Raw genomic sequence first — 21,418 nt, forward strand, 5'->3', positions numbered from 1 at the left:
GTATACATGGAGAACAAAATTGGGAATGATGCACTACAATCCTTAAATTGTTGTTATCTCTGGGGGGTAGAATTGTGGGGGAGAGGGTAATTTGCTGCATCATGCATCTCTGCAGTTTGGAGGATATTTACAGTGTCATGTTTTATTTCAGTAAGCAGAAAAAAGCAATGGATAAAAGTGTCATACATCCAAAACCAGACAAAGATAATACAAAAAAAGAAAATTACAGACCAATATCACTGATGAATTTAGATGCAAAAATCCTCAGCAAAATACTAGCCAACAGAATCCAACAACACATTAAAAGGATCATCCACCATGATCAAGTGGGGTTTATCCCTGGAATGCAAGGATTCTTCAGTATATGCAAATCAATCAATGTGATACACCATGTTGACAAATTGAAGGATAAAAACCACATGATCATCTCAATAGATGCAGAAAAAGCTTTTGACAAAATTCAACACCCATTTATGATAAAAACTCTCCAGAAGGTGGGCATAGAGGGAACCTACCTTAACATAATAAAGGCCATATATGACAAACCCACAGCAAACATCATTCTCAATGGTGAAAAACTGGAAGCATTCCCTCTAAGATCAGGAACAAGACAAGGATGTCCACTCTCGCCACTACTATTCAACATAATTTTGGAAGTCCTTGCCACAGCAATCAGAGAAGAAAAAGAAATAAAAGGAATCCAAATTGGAAAAGAAGAAGTAAAACTGTCACTGCCACCAGAAAACTACTTGAGCTAATCAATGAATTTGGTAACGTTGCAGGACACAAAATTAACACACAGAAATCTCTTGCATTTCTATACACCAACAATGAAAGATCAGAAAGAGAAATTAAGGAAACAATCCCATTCACCATTGCAACAAAAAGAATAAAATACCTAGGAATAAACCTAACCAAGGAGGTAAAAGACGTGTACTCAGAAAACTATAAGACACTAATGAAAAAAATCAAAGATGACACAAACAGATGGAGAGATATACCATGTTCTTGGATTGGAAGAATCAACATTGTGAAAATGACTATACTATCCAAAGCAATGTACAGATTCAGTGCAATCCCGATCAAATTACCAATGGCATTTTTCACAGAACTAGAACAAGACGTTTTACGATTTGTATGGAAATGCAAAAGACCCCGAATAGCCAAAGCAATCTTGAGAAGGAAAGATGGAGTTGGTGGAATCAGGCTTCCTGAATTCAGGCTGTACTACAAGGCTACAGTGATCAAGACAGTATGGTACTGGCACAAAACCAGAAATATAGATCAATGGAACAGGATAGAAAGCCCAGAGATAAACTGTGGTCAACTAATCTATGACAAAGGAGGCAAGGATATACAATGGAGAAAAGACAGCCTCTTCAATAAGTGGTGCTGGGAAAACTGGACAGCTAAATGTAAAAGAATGAAATTAGAACACTCCCTAACACCATACACAAAAATAAGCTCGAAATGGATTAAAGACCTAAATGTAAGGCCAGACACTATAAAACTCCTAGAGGAAAACATAGGAAGAACACTCTTTGACATAAATCACAGCGAGATCTTCTTTCATCCACCCCCTAGAGTAATGAAAATAAAAACAAAAATAAATAAGTGGGACCTAATGAAACTTCAAAGCTTCTGCACAGCAAAGGAAACTAGAAGCAAGACGAAAAGACAACCCTCAGAATGGGAGAACATATTTGCAAACGAATCAACAAGCAAAGGATTAATGTCCAAAGTATATAAACTTTTTATGCAGCTCAATATCAAAGAACAAACAACCCAATCCAAAAATGGGCAGAAGACCTAAATAGGCATTTCTCCAAAGAAGACATATGGATGGCCAAGAGGCACATGAAAACCTGCTCACCATCACTAATCATTATAGAAATGCAAATCAAAACTACAATGAGGTATTACCTCACACCGGTGAGAATGGGCATCATCCAAAAATCTACAAACAGTAAATGCTGGAGAGGGTGTGGAGAAAAGGGAACGCTCTTGCACTGTTGCTGGGAATGTGAATTGATACAGCCACTATGGAGAACAGTATGGAGGTTCTTTGCAAAACTAAAACTAGAGTTACCATATGACCCAGCAATCCCACTGCTGGGCATATACCCAGAGAACACCATAATTTAAAAAGACACATGCACTCCAGTGTTCACTGCAGCACTATTTACAATAGCCAGGACATGGAAGCAACCTAAATGTTCATCAACAGATGAATGGATAAAAAAGATGTGGTACATATATACAATGGAATATTACTCAGCTGTAAAAAGCAATGAAACTGGGACATTTTTAGAGACATGGATGGACCTAGAGACTGTCATACAGAGTGAAGTGAGTCAGAAAGAGAAAAACAAATATTGTATATTAACACCTATGTATGGAATCTAGAAAAATGGTACAAATCAACCGGTTTGCAAGGCAGAAATAGAGACACAAATGTAGAGAACAAACATTTGGACACCAAGTGGGGAAAGCGGGGAGGATTGGGGGGAATGAATTGGGAGATTGGGATTGCCATATATACATTACTAATAAGAAAAAAAAACACCAAATTGTACACTCGAAATATATGCAGTTTATTGTATGTTAACTGTATCTCAATAAAAGTTCTTAAAAAAAGTGCCATATATTCAACAAGTATTTAAGTCCCTACTATGTACCAGGCATAACTAAGTTATTATTATTATAGAAATTTTGAAAGCTGCATAAAAAAGAAGACTTTAGGTATGTGCAACAGAGAACAATAATGAAAACAAGAAAATAACTGAGCAGTTTCTAAGGTACTTGTGGACTGTGACATGTCGTTGCCTGCCTTCTGGGCCTGCCCTCCGCCTCTGGCTCCTAGATCTGTGGTTCCCACTGGATGCCTAGTGCCCAGCTGAACTCCAATCTGGCTTCTTGACTGGCCCTTCCAGTCGCTGACTGTAACCAGATGTTTCTTAAGTGCTAAAACATCTCTTTTGCAAGGTAAAGCCTAGAGGGTGCAAGGACCCAGGTACTTTCACATGCTGATGGTGGCAATGTACTTTACTACCAATATTTTGGAGGACAATTTGGCAATATCTATTAAAAACCTTAAATATATTTGGATGTTAAAAATCAGAAGAGTGGTTACGTCTAAAAGGGTTATTGGCTGGGAAGGGGGCTCAAGGGAGCTATCTGGGATGTTGGAAAGGTTCAACGTCTGGGTGGTGGTTACAAGAGTATGTAAAAACTCATCAATATGTACACCTAAGGCCTGTGTACTTTACTGTATGTCGATAAAAATGTTTTAATTGGGAAATATATTTGAAACTTTTGAACCAACAATTCTACTGTAATGTTGTATCCAATGGAAATAAGGATGCAAATATTTAGTTCATTGTGCTATTTATAATGTTGAAAAGTTAGAAACCTCTAAAATATCCCATAACAGGGAATGATAAATAAATGATGGTCCATCAGTTTAAAATCATGTTATCAAAAATTTCGTATTGGTATTGGAAAACATTTATGATATAGTGTTTGGTCACTGAAGCAGGTCACAGAATAGGAAGAAAACAATAACAAAGTAAAGACAAGTATCAGCTTTGTTCCCTGATGTGGTGGTGATTTTCCTGGTACTCAGAGAAAATGGCCAGCTGACAATGGGAACAGTCAGGCTTCATGGGCTAAATAACACCATCAACGATGGTTCTCCTCTGATTCAGCTGTTTGTGGCACAGGCACTGGGTACTAGGCATTGACCTAAGGTGGTCTGGTGGGGGCAACTCCAGCCTCAGTTAGGAGTGTTTGGACTCTTTCAGGTTCTCCATTATTCTGAAGCTCCTTTCTATCCTTGGTCAACTCAACTCAAGTCTGCAGCTGAGAGGTAGGTGGTGGTAACCACGGTGGAGAGGGAATGCTTAGGATGTAAATAGGCATGTGTGTGTATGCATGTGTGTGCATTTGTGAATACTCTTGTGGCCACTATTTGAAATATGCACGCATGCATGGGTATGTACACATGTAGACATGATCCCTCTAGTTGACATCCCCAAATTTGGAAACAGGAAGGTACTACGGTATTTTAACTAGTCAAACCAATCATCAAAATAAGGAGGTGATGGAGTGCTATGGCTGTTCCCAGGGTAAACATGTTAGAGGCAGAGCGCCATCTGGCATTTTTCTAGTGGTCCGAAGGCTTCTGGGGAGTGCTATCATCATTGGTCTGAAGAAGACAGAGAGAAACAGGGGGCAGCCCCATTGGCAAACCATTTCCTCATGCTATAAAACAGTTTGCAACCTAGGGCAATACTGTATGCTTGATTAAGCTTGCAATGAAAAGGATTTATCTTAAGCCATTTTAATAATTTCTTTTTTATCAGAAGCTAACCAAGCAGTTTTACAGTAGCCTTCATTAGCATGAAAGACCTGTTCCTTCATCTAGGAGGCTTGCCTATTGGTAAATTTACTATAAGTTGGTTTATGTATAAAATCCACAAGTGTTTTGACATGAAGAAAATCAGAATCGAGCCCATGAAAATTCGCCTCTTGCTTTTTAATTGTCCAGCTCATTCTGAGTTAAAATAAACTTTCTTTTAGAGGAAAGGGGGTGTCTGTGCCAGACTCAGTTGAAATGTATTGTGGGATTTTTTTCTCTTGAGTTCCCCTTCTCGTCCCTCCCCTTATCCCAGATCCTCTGACCAAACAAGCACAGCATCTCTGGGGAGAAGACTGCTACTACTCTCTGAGCTGCCGCAGCTGCTGCTATTGTCACTGCTACTGGTCTCAGTCATCTTTAACTTCACTGAGAGCCTGCTGTGTTCCAAATCCCATACGGTACCCTGAGAGACAGTATGAAGGAAATATACAGTATGCAGTTCTTTGAAATAGCCAGCTTCTCTAGTATTTTTTAAAATAGTGTTTCATTTTCATGAGGGATTCAGGAATACAGTTGTTGCATAAAGCAAGGCTCACCTCCATTAAGGGAACCTCCCTAGTTTACAGCTTTGATTACAAAGGTCAAATTACATACGCCTTCTGTGTCAATTAACAGGTAACACGCTTCTCTCTAAAGTGAAAAGGCCTCATTCTGTCCATTGAAACCAGCATAGTAACAAGTTTCTATTTGGCTTTTTTAGGGAACTCTAGCTGTATGGTTGCTATTGGGGAGCCCAAATCCCCAAAGAAGGTGTAAAGCTGTCTTTTCCAGCCTGTATGAAAATCTCTTCAAGGCTACTTTCACAGAAACAAAAGCAGTTAATTATGAAGTACTCCTGAGAAATCAGTGCTGGTTGCAGGAGTTCTTTGCCTTAAATATATGAGATATTTAGAGTGGGGGAAGGAAGAGACGAGTAAACAGAACTGGAGACAAACATGGCAGATGTGTACATATGGGGTTTCTCTCTGCCTTTGTGGAGTTTATGAAGACTCTGACACACAAGCCAAACATGCTTAAGACACACACCCCTACAATAGTGGGCATCTTGTCTATGTCTAGGACACGTATCACAGATTTCTAAACTGTATCTATAGCGTAGGGCTGCTAATAATACCTGGAAGGGCCTTCAGCATGGCCCCTGGGGTGCCCAAGTTCTTTACAAAGGGCTTCCTTTTCAACCTTCAGGAAACATCTTTTCTTCCTTTGGAAGATGGGAAAGGGCAAGGGCCCTTAATTCCATTTCCTGGATAAGGAAATGAAGCCTCACAGTAGATTAGCGAGGCAGAGCTGGAAAGAACCAAGTACTCTTCTTCATCCTATCAACTCTCAGGAAAGTTTTATAGTTGACTTGGGGGTGTTTTGAGGGTGCACATGGAGAGAGGATTGCAGCAGTCATCCGGGGGAGGTGGTTGGAAGGAGACCTGGCAAGCAGAACCTGGGCACTCTCACTGGGGCAGGAAGAATGCCTTCAAACAGGTGAATTCCCTGCAACACCAAGCCCACAGGGCTGAGTTTCCAGAAGGAGCTGGAGCCCACTGTTCTCCCCTTCCTCACCTTACACCTCCCTTGGCCACCAGTCAAATATCTTGGAGCACTCCAACGAGGCCTCATCCTGTTCTGCTGTTTGGGGGACATCAGAACCACCCTCTGGGCCAACAATGTAGTGATTCCAGCCCAATATCCTAATGGGGTCTGGGAGAATGGGTTGAGGAAGGACTTGGTTGTTCTCCAAGATCAGGAACATTCCTACCACATCCCCAGTTTCCCTTAGCAATCCACAGTGGGTCTGTCAGCCATGACTTACTCTTTCCAAGGCTACTTGTGTTTTCATCCAGTTGCACCTCTTGGGGCTAATGAATTCCTCAGGTTTTCAATATGCTACATAGAATAGCATTTCTCTACTAGCTGCCAGAGCAGGAAGAGCACTGACCTGGGAGTCCAACAGATCTAGGTTCAAATCCCGCCTCTGTCACTTGCTAGCTGAGTGAGTACAGGAAATGTTCGTCCCTTCTCTGAAACTCAGTTTCTTCATCTGTAAAATGGGGTTATCAATACCTCCTCTTCCTGCCTTGCATGGCTGCTTTGATGAGAAAATGAGATCCTTAATATAAAAGCACTTTGAACAAAAGCACAAACTCGAGTGCTGATGCAGAGTCATATTTGCATTAGCTGAATCTCCTTCTAGCTCTTAGGGGGCTATTGGTTCTAGAATTGTCAGATCTGGTGAATAAGGCTGTGTTCCCTCGCTCCATCTCTGCATAATTTTATACACTCTAGTCACATCCCTTCCCAGCCTTCATCTTTCTAAAGAGTCTGCATTTGTTTAATCTGTCTTCATATGGCAGCCCCCTCCACCCTCCCCCGTCCCCTTGATTATAGAGTGGCCCTTCTCTGGATCATCTCCAGCTCCATTATGTCATTCTGGAAGCACTAAGACCAAACCTGCACGAATGTGTGTGTGTCTCTGTGTGTGTGCGTGTTCTCAGCTCTGATCCTCTTACTCGGCCCCCCTCCCCAGTTATAAATCCTAGAATAGGATGCTTGCCCAAGACCCTCTCTCCGAACTACAGGGAAGGACGGTTGGCCCCAGGCTGTAGCCTCCCCCTCTCTCTATACGCAGTCCTGGCCCCAAGGGGCTAAAACGGCTCCCTGTCTGGCTTGGGAGGCTGGGAGGTGGATAACTAGGATGGGGGGGCCGAGGGGGAGGGAGGAGGGGGGTCTTGCGCAAGCGCACGTCTCTGCTCGGACCGCCAATGCTGCTGCCTCCCGAAGAGGGAGGCAGGAGAGGAGGGAGGGAGAAGAGGGGAAGGGAGGGGGAGGCGGCACTTGGGCTGCAGCTCGCAACCAGAGTCAGTCTCTCTCAGCTCTCGGGAGGGACAGGGAGCCGCAGCCGAGGAGTAGGATGCTCTGCGGGGCGCCCTGAGCCGGGGGCGCGTGAAGCAGCTTCAGGGGCCGAGGCCACAGGGCAGCTTTCACCATGCATCAGTCCCTGACTCAGCAGCGGTCCAGCGACATGTCCCTGCCGGATTCCATGGGTAAGTCTAGCCGCCCTGCCTACGGGCGGCGGCGGCAAGGGGTGAGTGCGCTACCCCCTGGACTGCGAGCGCCCCGGCCGCCCCGAGAGCCCGGGAGCGGAAAGCGGGGCGAGGGAGGGGGGTCCGCGCGCCCCAGGGTTGGGGTCGGGGACCCGAGCCCCGGGAGAGCGGCCCGGCGGGGGCGGGGGCGACGCGCGGAGCTGCGAGCGCCCAGCTTGCGTCGGAGTATCCCTGGCCGGGAGTGCGGGTGTGTGCGTGTTTGTGTGCGTGTGCCTACAGACTTGCAGCCGGCGGTAAATCCCAGCTGTCTGGGGATCAAAACACTTCCCTGCAACCCGCGCCTTCGCTTTCCATTCGACGCTCCCTCTTTGCAAAGTCCCCGTCACTTCAAAGAGCTCAAGACTAACGATAATTAGAAGAAGCAGGGTCCTCGCCCCCTCCCAACTCTGTCGAAGCTGCCCTGAAATTCAGAACTGCAGTAGGGGGAGGCCTGACTTGCACCTTGTTGATGGGGGGGGTTTGCGCAACCCTGGGGGATGGGCGGCGGGGGGAGGCGGAGAAGAAAGGAGGGGGTGCTGGCAGGAGGGGAATTCCTAAGGAATCACTCAAGACAGCCCAGCCCGGCCGTCAGCAGCGGCAGGATCAACATTCCTTGAATTTGATTCCTATTTTGCTCCAAATGCACGGAATGTGCGTGAGTGTGAAAAAAAGCGGGGGAGTGGGGGGGGGTGGGGGGGGAGGGACAAGTGAGAGCTCGAGAAAGCGAGCGCGAGCCCGCGCATCTTCTGAAGTCGCGCTTTTCCTCTCCCGGCGAAAGGGAGGAGGGCGGGAACCCAGTAGCCTGATTTGGTTCAACACCTTTCCTCATGAAAAGTGGGGGACAGCTGCCTCCAGGCACCAACTTGGCTGCCCCTCGAAGTTGCTTTTTTGGTAGTTACAAACAAACAAAACCCCCAGTACCCCTCAGCTGTTAGGCACCTCCCCAAGCCCTATGATTTCACTGGGCAGAGAAATTAATTTGGAGCCCAGGAGAGCGGGAGGGGATTGTCAAACCATGATCCCACCCAATCTTAAAATTTGCTTCGGATACACTTTAACCAAATCGAATTCTCTCTTTCCAACATACTTAACATTCTGCAAAATCCCTCCTTCCCGAATTCTTGCCATCCAGTCTGCTCAGGTCTTCTCCGAAGAATTTGCGGGAACATCGAGGGGAGGGGGCGGGGCGAGGGCTGAACCCCATATGTGAGCTTCCTACTGCCTGCAAAAGACCCTGCCTCAACAGAATTCGTTCACCCGAGGGGCCCCAGAAAGTGTTATCTCCTCGATGGTGGAAAGATCCGTGTTTTCAATGGTTTTGCATATTCGGTATAAGAATTTGCTCTTTTTTTTTTTTTTTTAAAGGCGTAGTTATTTGCAACGTGGTACAAATGAGGCCAAGGACTGGGGTCCGAATCCAGAACCCCGCAGTACCAGACCCCCCGCCCCCGCAGCTCTCTCTCCCCAACAGACGCGCGCGCGCGCACACACACACGCGCGCGCACACGCACACAGAATGCACTCCTCACCTTGGCCAGTTGTGGCGCCAACGTAGCCCTGGCTCCCCGACGCCAGGCTGGTGCGCGAGGGAGGGCCGGCTGGAAGAGTGCGAGGTTTCGGCCGCGCGCATCCCCTCAGCGGGCCACAACCACCTGCAAACCAGGCCGCCCGCCGGCCTGCCTGTGCGCGAGTGGGCAGGTTACGGACCCCGGGCTTAAAGCGTTGCTCCTTGGCACCTTGCTCTGTGGGTTGGGGAACGAGATGAAGAGAGTTCTTTCTTGGGCTCCCAGGGGCCCTCAGCCAGTCCTGCGTTTCCCGAAAGATCTGCGCAACAAGATGAGTGGGCTTTGCCCAGCCCAGATTCGCCGCTGCGGGAAAAGAATCACAGATCCCATATGGACGCGCAAGCCCGCTCCACACAGCCCGCTTCGTAAAGTGCTCAGACCGAGGGCACTAGCAAATTCCCGAGTCGAGAGGTAACCCTAGGTTTCCAGAATTTGGACAGGGGAGTCTCCCCGGAGTTCCCTGGCGCTGGTCCCGCACAGCCCAGGCCTGAATCAGCGTCTAGGCTACTTGGGAGCTACTCCCACTTAACTCAGCCCTGGCAACGCCACCTTCCCTTGCATGGGGGGAGGGGAAGTAGGGGTGGGTGGGTTAGTGTTTCAGCCTCCAAGGGCAGCATTTCTGAGGGGATTCCCTCTACTGGCAGGACACAACCGCAGCCAAAACAATAAAATGTAAAACACACAGACACACACTGCACCAAGGTGCCTGCACTCTAAGCTTGCTGGCTGCCTGGGGGATGAGCGATTAGTCCAAGGCTGGGGCTGAGCAGGCGCTTGGCTGGTAATTTGACTCCGGTGCCCCCTCATCTCCTTCCCAGCTACCCCCAGCTCCCTTTTGGCAACACCGCCCTCAGGCGCTAAGGCACCTTCACTACAGCGGGGCTCTCCTTCCCTTGCAAAGAACATATTTGTAATTCACTGGAGGCCTTGGATGTCTCCAGTCAAGGAATTGCCCAAAGGGGATTTCAGCACCTTTAAGGAAATGTTTGGGAGATTGGCAGAGCCTTGAGGCTGTGTGGGCAGCCACCTGTTTCCAGGGATGCTCAAGGCTGGGACTTCTGGGACCCTCCCTGTATGGCAAAGCTGACTCAGGTAAGCAAATCCTAATCGGTTCAAAGACCAGCCCGAAGAATTAGCCAGTCAGCAACAACACAGTGCACAGGACAGGATACTGGGCCTCCATCATTGCTGCACTCTGATAGAGATTACACACCCTATAGTCAAGGGGGGCAGGGAATCAAGAACATGTACTAGGTAAAAAAAACAAGTGAGCAGAGACAGTCATCCTACCTTTTGGCAACCCACACCTTGGTTCCTGTCAGACATAATCCTGAAACTGGTGGACATCATATGGGTTGTGGACCAGACCCACAATTACAACTGTAATTGCAGCAGTTACAGTTAATATACTTACTGAGAGACGTATCTAGGAACTCAGGGACATGAAATAATGAGTGATTAGAGAAGAGTGAGCTTGATCAAGAAAAACTTCTTGGAGGGGGTGAGTTTTGAGCAGGTTTCAGAGGAAGGGAGGGACTCGGATTCAAAGACCGCAGTGCAGGTGGGGGCTCTGACCAGGGAGAGGACTCGGAGGAGGGAGAAGCTGGCTGTATTGGGAAGGGTGGAGACAGCAAACAATTGGGCCCTTCTAGAGCAGAGCATCGTGGTTGTCACGAATCTGGGGTGGAGGTGGGGCACTGCAGAGAGGGAGGGCTGCAGTAGTTCTGCGGGGAGGCTGCTGGGGGCGGAGGGGGGGAGGGCAGACAATGCCAATGATGCCAATGACGGGGATTCAGACTCTCCCACTGCTGTTGGTTTCAGGGGTGGTGGTTGTCTAAACAGAAGGATACTGGGTGCCAAGTAGACAGGCTAGTGAGAGCCATTGGGGTTGTGACACTAGTTGGCCAGAAGGCTTTTAGTTCTGGGGAGCCCTTGGGTGTACCCTATTTTAAAAAACCAATTCTATGAGCGTAGCTTATATTCACATAATTCCCACCTACAGCCTTTTTGATTAGAAATGAAGCGATTCTGAGATGTTGCCTCTTGTTTATTCAACAAGTATTGACTGCTCACTAGGTATCAGACACTGTGATGGGCACTGTTTTCACATACCTGCTGCTTTATTGAAGTACCTCATGGTGTCAGAGGTTTTTTGATATGTTGATTTACTAAACAAAATCGGAATAAGATGTTCCTGTGTTTACGGGAACATCTAAGTCAGGCTCCAAATTGTACCCTAATAAGAACAGAACTCTACTTCTCCCTTCTTAAATAAAACAGCCAGGAAAATGTCCTAAGCAGACACAAAGAGCTGCCTTTTGGGAGCCTGGGCCACACCTTTAGAGGACAGGTGTGTCTTGCTCTAAGCAGATGTGACTTTTCAGTCAAATTGACACTAAGGATAAATGGAGGGGTGATTCTTCACTTTTCAAAAGGATTCACCCTGGGGTTCCTTTAAATGGTCAACTCCCCAAGTGCAGCTAGAAATAATTTCATTTTTACACAATTTTAGTCCTTATAGTGTAAAATAAAGGGTGACTTGGGGGACGGTGTGAGGGGACAGATACAGATATTCAACCTAGTGATGGGAGAGTTTTCTTAGGAATTTTATCCAAAACTAATCCTGTCTGGAGGCAAAGCCCCTGTGGAGCTGCAGGATCTCTGCCTGGGTTTCTCAACTGACTGGATTTTCAATTCAGGTTCTAAAGCAGGAAAAAAAAATAGATTTTTCAAATGACACCATGTGGTTTGCTGAGTCACTTTTCTGACCTGGCTCCTGTGCTTTTAAGAGTTAGAGTGATATTTGCAAAGGAGACCCAAGAGCTGTGAATAAGATCAAAAGCCAGTTGGCCAGGAAGAAGCAGGCAAGTGATACCCCCAAATTTAGAAAGACTGTACACACGCTCCCCCACGTCTAGTCTCTAAGGTGACATGTTTTCCCTGTGAGGTGTTGAGACACTTTTGTGTGTCACAAAGATACCTTTGTTGTGTCCAGATGTTCCCTCACTCTCTTTGGCCAGTTTGGGGTCGGGGAGGGCTAAGATGGTGTAGAAATGCAGACAGGGATGGGGGGGATGTTGGTAAGTTTATGTTAGAGCCCCTCTGTGGAGCCAACTGGCAGATTCACTGAGAAGCGGCTATCATCAAATGGACTTAGGGACCCTGGTTTAGAGACTCATTTAAGGTCCCTCAAAATCTAGAGGAAGGGTAACCACCAGATAAACAGGAGAAATAAATCCTGCTCCTCCACCCCGCTTAGCAGTCTGAGTCTCCCCACTCTGCTCCTCTGTTTACCAGCAGTCAGCTCCCAATTTGCATCCCAAATAGTCCTCTCACATAAAGGGCCCTGATGTCACAGGTGTCTCCAGTGGTCCTGTTGTTTTTACCCCTAGAGGCTGGACTCGGGGCCCCCCCACCCCGGAGAGAAGCCTCCGTTTCCCAACTCACTTTACCTCTCCTCCCAGGGTGCGATATGGCGCTTTAGTCTGTGGGTACCTCTAAACGCTCCAGTCACTTCTACATTTCGATGTAAAATGGTCTTAGAATAGTACCACATTAGAAATGACCCTGATGAGTCACGTCCCTCACTTTCGAGGCTGACGTCAGGGGAGAGACCATCAGCCCCTCCCACCTCCCTTGGAGCCTTCGGCAGGGACCGCACTGGGGGAGATGAGATGGATGGTGGGGCTCACCCAGGGTGGCAATCCTGACGCTCCTCTTCCCTCGAGGAGGGGTTATCTGCTGGGGGCTGCGGGGCCAGCCACAGCCCCTCCCTCTCAGCACTACCAGGCCTCCTGGGTCTCGCTGGGTCTCGCTGGTTTTCTCGCCTCCATCCCCCTTCCTTCATCCCCCTCCCCTCCCTCCCAGTGGTGCAGTCTGGGCGGCTTCAAAGGCAGCTGCTTTCCGAGGCTGCAGCGAGGCCTCCCAGAATGGCGGGGTCCTGCTAACAGTCCCAAGTGGCTTCTTTAGGCCCATTAAATGACAGCCAAGCCACCTGGGTGGGTGACCGTGTCATAAGGCTCCCCACTAGAGAACGACTCTCATAGCAAGTCCCCCAGTTGCTTATTTTTATGAGAACTCCTAGGTGGTAACTCATCCCTGGTATTTCCTGTTGAGAACCCCCTCCAGAGAAACGCACCCAGAGTGTTGAGCAGTGCCTCATTCCTTAAAAAAAATTAAATTGAAAAGCGAGTCTAGATACCATTTTTCTCTCTGACCTAATAAGCCTGTTTTCGAAAAAAAAAATTGGTTTGCGCTATCATGTCTGATAAGCACTGAGTAGGAGAACGGGTTTCTCATCATTTGTATTTATGTCACCCTCACATAAGCCTAAACGGTGTAAGTTATAATCTTCCCCATCTACCTCCCTCGATACATATCTTTGTGGACTAATAGCCTCCAAACACTTACTTTATTACACACATTTGTTATGTGGCAAATCTTGCCAACACACCATTTTAAAGTTTATACATAAGGTAGCAAATGTCAGAAATAAATGAAAAAAAAAATCCCAGGACCTGGCTTGGTTCTGATATTTACACTGAAAATGAAATTTCATATCTCCAGCTTATGAAAACACCCTTCTTAGTTGCATATCGGCCTTAAAATATTTTCATTTAATATCTCCACAGGACACTTTCCATTTATCATGTACCTTATAATTTGACTTGAAAAAAAACCCAATTCACTAAGTGGGTATGATACATCTTTTATCGAATGCCAAAAGCACAAAAATGTGTTTAGTTTTGTTTTTATGTAACTGGTACAATTTCTTCTGTTGTTTATTTTCAAACTGGAAATGTATATATATTATCATAAACGTAACACCTGACGACTGCAAAAAACTAAAGCTCCATCTCTCCCCCATAATCCCACTCCCCAGAGATAACCCTAGTTACCAGTTGGAGTAGGAAAGGAAAACCTTCCTAGTGATTTTTTTTTCTTTTAAGTCCATCCCTTCTCCAGCCAAAATAAGCAATTTCAGTTTCTCTGTGTGCTTTCAGGAGCCTTCAATCGGAGGAAACGAAACTCCATCTATGTCACCGTGACTTTGCTTATTGTGTCCGTGTTAATTCTCACGGTGGGCCTCGCTGCAACCACCAGGACTCAGAATGTGACTGTTGGAGGTTATTACCCAGGAGTTATTGTGAGTATCAAAGGCATAGGTAGGTCTCAGTAGCTTGCTGACTACAAACATTTGGTTCTACTCTGATGGTTTTCAATTCTGAGTTTCTGTGTTTGCTCAGTTTTCCTCCTTTATATATCTCTATGTTTATATAGAGAGACAACTCTGGGCCAGTTTAAAAGGGCACTGGACTAACACTCAGAGGAATCCCAGCTCCATCCCTAACTAGCAGTGTGATCCTGAGCAAGTCATCTCACTCTTTAGGACCTTAGTTTTCTGGTCTAGGAGATGTTACTAATTAGCAGTGTTAACCTTAGGCTGAGATCCTTTCCTCTCTGGGCATCTGCTTTACTATATATATAATAGAGGTCACCTGAGCTTACCTGAAATCTGAGGACTCTTGTAGCTTGACAGTCCATGACCCACAGCACTGATCTCCAGAGTCATCCTGCCCTCCTCTCAGGAAAAAATTTTGGAATATTTACTCCTAAAATACGTGTATTTATTCATTTACAAATTATATACACACATTCATAAAACATACAAAAATGGAAATTCAAAAATTAGATTAATATGAAATACACTTTAATTTTTAATATCTTCATACTAAGACTATAATTTCAAGGAATAATATGCACTTCACTTGAAATCTCTTTAAAGATAGTGGCTGTAAATTGTTATTTCAAATAGCCTACTAGATAATTTTGGATATTTGGGACTTTCTTCTCAGATATGATTAGATCGTCATTGGCATCATTGTTTTCTTAAAGCGATCTCACAGTGTGGCTGACAAAGAGCTCACCCTGAGAGTTTCAAGGGTCAGCTCTGTTATTTTCTCACTGTGTTACATTATTAGGGTCATCTGCAACTCGTGGTTTATCCACAGGAGTCTTTCCAAACTTCTTGTCCATTTTCTTGGGACTAATTTAGTGAAGACTAGATAAGACTATTGGGGCACACGTAAACTGCCCTACCACCAACCCTTTGCTGCTTGGAACCTGCCATCCTCCAGAATGATAGCTCGCCTTGTCACCTGACATTCACAGCCGAGGGAGGGCTCCAGTGACAGTCTGTTTATTGAATATTTGTGACGTGTAATTTCTCTGTTATTCTTTTAGATAAACAAAAAATAGGAAACAAGAGTTCGAGTAGTTTCTTTCCATACCTCAGTGGATTGTTTTACCCATCCCCGGGCTGCGTGCATTCCACTCTGGAAAGCGCTGAACTCTTTGCATCCAAAACCTCATTTAATATGAAATCATCACATTGTATATGAAATGAAATGAAATATATACCATTTTATTTGTCAATTATACCTCAATATAATTGAGGGAAAAAGAAAAGAAAAAGGAAAACCTCATTTGTATCTACACACATTACTATCGAACCCCAAAACCTAACTCTAGAGGTTGGATTGTAATTTAAATATCAATTACATGGCTTCTCAGTTGTAACTGCTAGAGAGCGGGAAGTTTAGGATGGGTTTTTGTGGTTGTTGTTATTACATTTTAGGTTGTTGTTTCTTTTCTTCTTTACTCTTTTTTTTTTTTTTTGGAGTGGTGGGGGTTGGAGAGGGAAGCAAAGGAAGGGGAAGGGATTAAAGATGGATGCCTTTGACAAGCCAGCACTGTGAGTGACCAAGCCTGACGCCTGTTGCCTAGGTCACCGATTCCACAGTCAGCCTCCTCAATAGCCCTAGCAGAGCTGGGGCCTGACGCGGGTGCCCGGCAGCTGAAGGCTGCCCACCCGGGAAGTTCCTTCGCAGCTTGAGCCGGCAGGGCTCCCCTGAGCCAAGCCGAGGGCAGGTGTCCCACAGACACCGTTTGGTGCCCTCTGCTAAGCATGTGATGTGAGAACTCACCCGGTCCACTTCCTGTGGTGAGGCAAGAAAATCAGTCGTCAGCAGAATTGGCTTTTATTTTTAAACACAAGGGGAGGGGGGAGGGACGGAGGAAGAGGGGTTAAGATTGCATTTTGGTGGCTCGGGAAAGCAATTTATAGGGTCTGCGCGACTTTGTGGGCTTCAGGTAGCTGCATTTAGTAAAAGATTTCTGACTGGTGAGCAAATGCTCAAGCCAAGATTCAGACTCTCCCTGGGTGAGGGGAAGGTATTTTCCATGTCATTTAAGAGTAGCAACTGCTATTCATGAACGGTGCCTCTGAACCTTCTCTGTAGCATATCTGCCTGTGGGTGGCTGGGTTGGAATACGTTAACAAAGGAAGGAGGGCGTGTGATTGTTGTTATTGGAGTACCTGATGTTCAGCTAGAACTGGAAGTTGAAGCAGTGGGGGCGTGTGTGTCTGTGTGTGTGCGTCTCACTAAGAGCTAATATGGAAATGTTAATAGGAGAGCCAGCCCTAGCAGTGTGCCCTATGGTTTAACCTTAAAATTTTTGCTTTTATAGTTCCCGTAGATTGTTTCTTTAAAATGGGTTTTAGTTATAGAAAGTGAAGGAGGGAATATTGCAGATTGAAGAGCAGAAAAATCCATTTGAGTTGATAAGTCAGGTCATGTTATAACAAATACGGTAACGACTCATACTTCTGAAACAATAAATGCCTGAGAATCCAGCTTTATCCGGGACTGGGATGCTTTCACTGATTGAATAGTTTGTTATTAGAGAGGTATTATATAAACTCTAAGCCAGTGGCTTCCCCGCCTTGGTGTGTATTTTAATAAACACCCCAGGGGAGTCTAATTCAGGTGGACCAGCAACCACCTGGAGAACTAAAACACAATAAATAAAGTAGGCTTAGCAATAAAACCAGAATGAGCAAAATGTGGCATTTTCAGATTCCACACTATCAAATCGGTCAATTTGAGTATAAAGACCATTTTGTAGGTTTGTGGGAAAATGTCATGTTATTTGGAACTCTCCTATTTTAGGACTCTGGTTAAATGTGTCCATGAAAATTTAAAATTTTAAAACGTACAAATTAGGGAGCAGTTATTAGATTTAAAGACGACTTACCATACAATTCATTTAAATATTGAGCTCTCAGGCATTGAAAAGTATAATCGTATTTGCATAACTCTGTCATGTGAAAACTTTTCTGAGGCATCTTTTTTTTTGCCAAATGAGATGCTTTTGTACAGTGAGGTGATTATGACAGGATGTCAGCTACTCTACCTGAGCTAGAATGTGGTATCATCATCCTAAGACATGTATGCAACAGGCATCTTTAAAGATGTGCTCATCTGTACAGGATAAACTGTACAATTTTTTAAAAATTAAAACCAACCCAGAAAGACAAACTGGCTTAGGATTTTTACTGCCCTGGAATATTCAAGATATAGTCCGTTCCAAAAGAGTTCCAGGGAGTTTTCTACTCTGGAGACCTAAAAAACCAAGCGCCTCAGTTGTATGAAGCTGGAAAAGGCAGGGGAGAGAGCCAGCTCCTTCTCTATAGCTCTCTAACCTTAGATCCAGGAGAACGAGGCCTCTACATGTGTTTCCCATGCAACCCACAAGATGGAGTTGGCTGCCTGATCAGTGCTGAAAGCCTTTCACTCTAGCACCTTCTTCCCCAGCTGTTGGACTGCTAGGGCCCACACCGGCCTGGGTTTTCATTCAGGAAAGAAACCAAGAGTTTCTGTCCCCTTTCCCCGGCACGGGGAGGGGGGAGGTCCAGTTAATTGAAAATTATATCAGAGTTGCCATGGGGTAGTGGGAGGCAGAGACAACAGGGGTCATTCAAAACAGTCAGTACATATATACACTACCAAATGTAAAATAGATAGCTAGTGGGAAGCTGCTGCATAAAACAGGGAGGATGGGTGAGGACTTAGAGGGAGGGAGGGGATATGGGGATATATGTATAAATGCAGCTGATTCACTTTGTTGTACAGCAAAAGCTGGCACAACAGTGTAAAGCAATTATATTCCAATAAAGAGCTTAAAAAAAAAAGAACAGTCAGTAGGCCAGAAATCTCTAGGCCAGTGTGACTTCAGCTTCACACGTGAAGACTCTTGATAAATCCAACAAAGTTTTGACTAACTTGAATGCTCCGGAAATATAAGGAGCTCTGGATAGGGGGATTTTGTGGTTTACTGTGAATTAGGCAGAAATTTTTTCTATCTCTTGTTGAAAATGTTTCTAAAATATAAGATCATTCTAAGATAAAGTTCCTAGTTTAGTAGGTACATTTCAAAGATGAAACTTGAGTCTTGATTTGCTAGATAAGACCAACCTTCATTGGCTTCCTGCTGCCTCCTTAGCATTGTCATTCAAAGCTGTCTGAAGATGCCCTCGGCCTCGTCTCCCACAGCTTTCTTTTGCCAAAAGTGTCAATTCACAGTCCCCTGAACATGACTTGGGCTGGGACGTCCTCTCTGAGATCTCTTTCTCTTTATCCAAGTGCTCTGTCCTATTCCAACTTAAAGACACAGCTGGGACATTTCTCAGCTACTGGGATCCACAGTGGTGTCTACCATTTTTGAACTCCCTACCATAGATTCCTTCTACCCACAGTTCTTGGAAAATAGTCACATTCTGCTTTGTGGGATGTTGGGCTATATTCTCATTTAGCTGTGTTTGTACAGGTCCTCAATCCCTTATCTGAACCCTTGGCTCAAATGTATTTGCAAATTTAGACTTTTTTTTTAAATTTCAGAAAGATAATACAGTGCATATATCATATTTTATCTAATATCCCAGTGGGGTCTTGAGATATACCCCATAATTAAGCACCTTCATCTTTCTACAGTAAACTGTGAGTTTTTACACTAAGTAGATAAACATTATAAAATAACCTCACATCAGTTCAAGGTCAGGTTTTGCCACAAAGTTAGTTACCAAAAAGCTTTTGGTTTTAAGAGTTTTGTTGATTTCAGGATTACAGGAAGGGATTGTGGGTCCATTATCTAATGATAGCTCCTTGAGGCTGAGTCTTGTTGGTCTTGGTATCATATCCCACCCCACTTCCTGGCCTCCAGATCACAGGTCTCGCACAGTGCCTGCCACAGAGTAGATGTTCAGTTAATACTTATTGACTGATTAATCCTTTTGAGCCCCAGCCCCAGTGGATGGGAATAGGCATAGGTTATAGGGCACAGCCTAAAAAGAGCTCTTGAATCTGAGTTCTAATGATTTGTCTTTTTTTTTTTTTTTTTTTTTGTGGAGGGCAGCCAAAACAAAGCAAACTGGTTATTTGTTCATGTAGTGGGGAGTCAAGATGGAGGTCCAAAGGTCTGAACATTCCATGATTCCATGCCGTTCTTGAGGGAGGACCACAGAGCTTACCTTTCTGAGGCCTCAGGAGAGCAAACAGTTGATTAGAAGCAGCTGCCCATTTTCAGGAAATTCTGTTGATTTTTCCTTCTTTACTTTCACTCCCTCAACTCTTCCTCAAATAGGACTTCTCGCTTCATCCCTACAGAGAACTTCTTCCCTGGGGGGCAGCAGTGAAGTCACTCTTCTGCTAATGCTGGCCACAAATACAGCAAAGTGTGGCTGGAAGAACACCAGCTATTAGGGGATGGAGGGCTAGTCCTGGCCCTGCTATGAACTTGCTGTAAGAGGGGACAAGTCCATACAATTCTCCAGGCCTCCATTTTGCTATCTGTTGAATGGGAATGATATGAGCTCCACCAAACTCCATAACATGACTGTGCCCAAATTGGAAGGCAAGTGCTTCTTTAAATTCCAATGCTTTTCAAATGTAAGGTAGTTTTAGTGACACTGGTGAGTTACTTCATAAACCTGTCATTCAGATGAATGAATTCTTCTAGCCATGACTCAGTTGATGTGAGATCTGTGAGCTCTCAGATCTGTGAGATCTGAGAATGCCCCTGTGTATGTATTTAGCAGCCTACCTTATGCAGGTCACGCTATGTACATACCATATCTCACTTAATCCTCACGGCAGTCCTGTGTGGTAGGGACCATCATGATTCCCATTTAATAGATGATGAAACTGAAGCACAGAGTGGCTAAAGAACTAGCCCAAGGTCACATAGTTTATAAGTAGCAGAGCCAAGGGTATAACACAAAATAATTATTCTCTGCTCCTTTAGCACTTTGTTTCTACCTTGCCTGTGGTCCTTAAGCCACAGTCTGTCTCTCCCTCACTAGACTATGCACTCCTGCAGGTCAGGGGCTATGTCATCTTATTTATCTGACAAAAGTATTTGATGAGTGTTAGGAAATGGAATGAGTTGGAGTGGAATAGAAATGGAATAGATGGAAAGAGGAGGGAACTGGATGAAGTAACTGGTTGGCCTGGGATTTCTAGTCCCAGAGCACCTTGTCTTTCCAGCCAATTCCATAAGGCTTCAGGCCACCTCTTCCAGTCACTGCCATCAGAGAGTTATTTGAGAGTGTCAGGAAGGGCAAGTGTCTTTGCTTCCTGTCTTAAGGCAAAGACTGCTGCTGGAGCTCAGAAAACATTCAGTAAATATCTGTGGAAACTGATGAACTGTTCAGAAAAAGGACTTATTTTCCATGTAAGCAGCTGCCTCTGACTTTGTTTCAATCTCCACAAATGGCCTAGAGTGTCATAAGCACAGACTATTCATGGAATTCTTCCTGAAAAATAAAAGCTGTGCAACATATTGGAAGGGGAGATAAGCTAGAATACGAAACTCTTATGAAATAGAGCAGATGATAGGATTTTTCAGCTCAAATCAGGTTAGAGCTGCTCAAAAGTTGTGTCTTTAAAAATAGTAATAATAATCACTTGAGCAATAACTCATATTTACTGAGTACTTACTGTGTGCCAGGCCCTGTGCAAAGTTCTTTGTATCATCCTGGCTAATCCTTACAAAAATCCTATAAGAGAGCCACTATTATGGTCCCCATTTTCCAGATAAGGAAATTGAGGTTTAGAGAGGTCAATCAATTTGTTCAAGTCCCACAGACACAAGTGGAAGAGCTGGGGTTAGAAGCCAGGCTAGTCTGATAACCAGATTTTAATCACTATACTTTATCACAACACATTTTAATTACATTTCAAATAAGATCAGTCAGGAGACAGGCATAGTATAACCACTGAGTGAAGATGTTCTCAGTAGAGTCTTGGATGGCATGGGATACACCCTTATGCTCTTCAGCTTCTATTTCCCAAGAGGGGTTGCTGGCTGAATGGCCCCACAGAATGAGTCCTTGGAAATTTGTATTCATTCCTTCCCTTCATTCTCTTTCATGCTTGGGATTCTGAGGCAAGCACCCAGCCCCCCTACACTGCCCCACCAGGCTCCTGCCCAGCCCTTGGGTCCATTAGATTTCCAAACCT

General features: G+C 45.0%; 1 protein-coding gene across 2 annotated transcripts in view; it reads left to right on the plus strand.

Annotated features, from left to right (window-relative positions):
* The first annotated feature begins 7,271 nt into the window (after nucleotides 1-7,271).
* Nucleotides 7,272-21,418, plus strand: part of TMEM255A (transmembrane protein 255A) — a 45,827-nt gene continuing 31,680 nt past the window's right edge. For both annotated transcript variants that reach the window (XM_057718573.1, XM_057718572.1), the window contains exons 1-2: nucleotides 7,272-7,455; nucleotides 14,063-14,205. In XM_057718573.1, coding sequence (XP_057574556.1) covers nucleotides 7,398-7,455; nucleotides 14,063-14,205 — 201 coding nt within the window. In that variant the 5' untranslated portion in view covers nucleotides 7,272-7,397. The remainder of the gene's footprint in view (nucleotides 7,456-14,062; nucleotides 14,206-21,418) is intronic.

The sequence above is a fragment of the Hippopotamus amphibius genome, chromosome X (assembly GCF_030028045.1).
Source record: "Hippopotamus amphibius kiboko isolate mHipAmp2 chromosome X, mHipAmp2.hap2, whole genome shotgun sequence".
NCBI lineage: Eukaryota > Metazoa > Chordata > Mammalia > Artiodactyla > Hippopotamidae > Hippopotamus > Hippopotamus amphibius.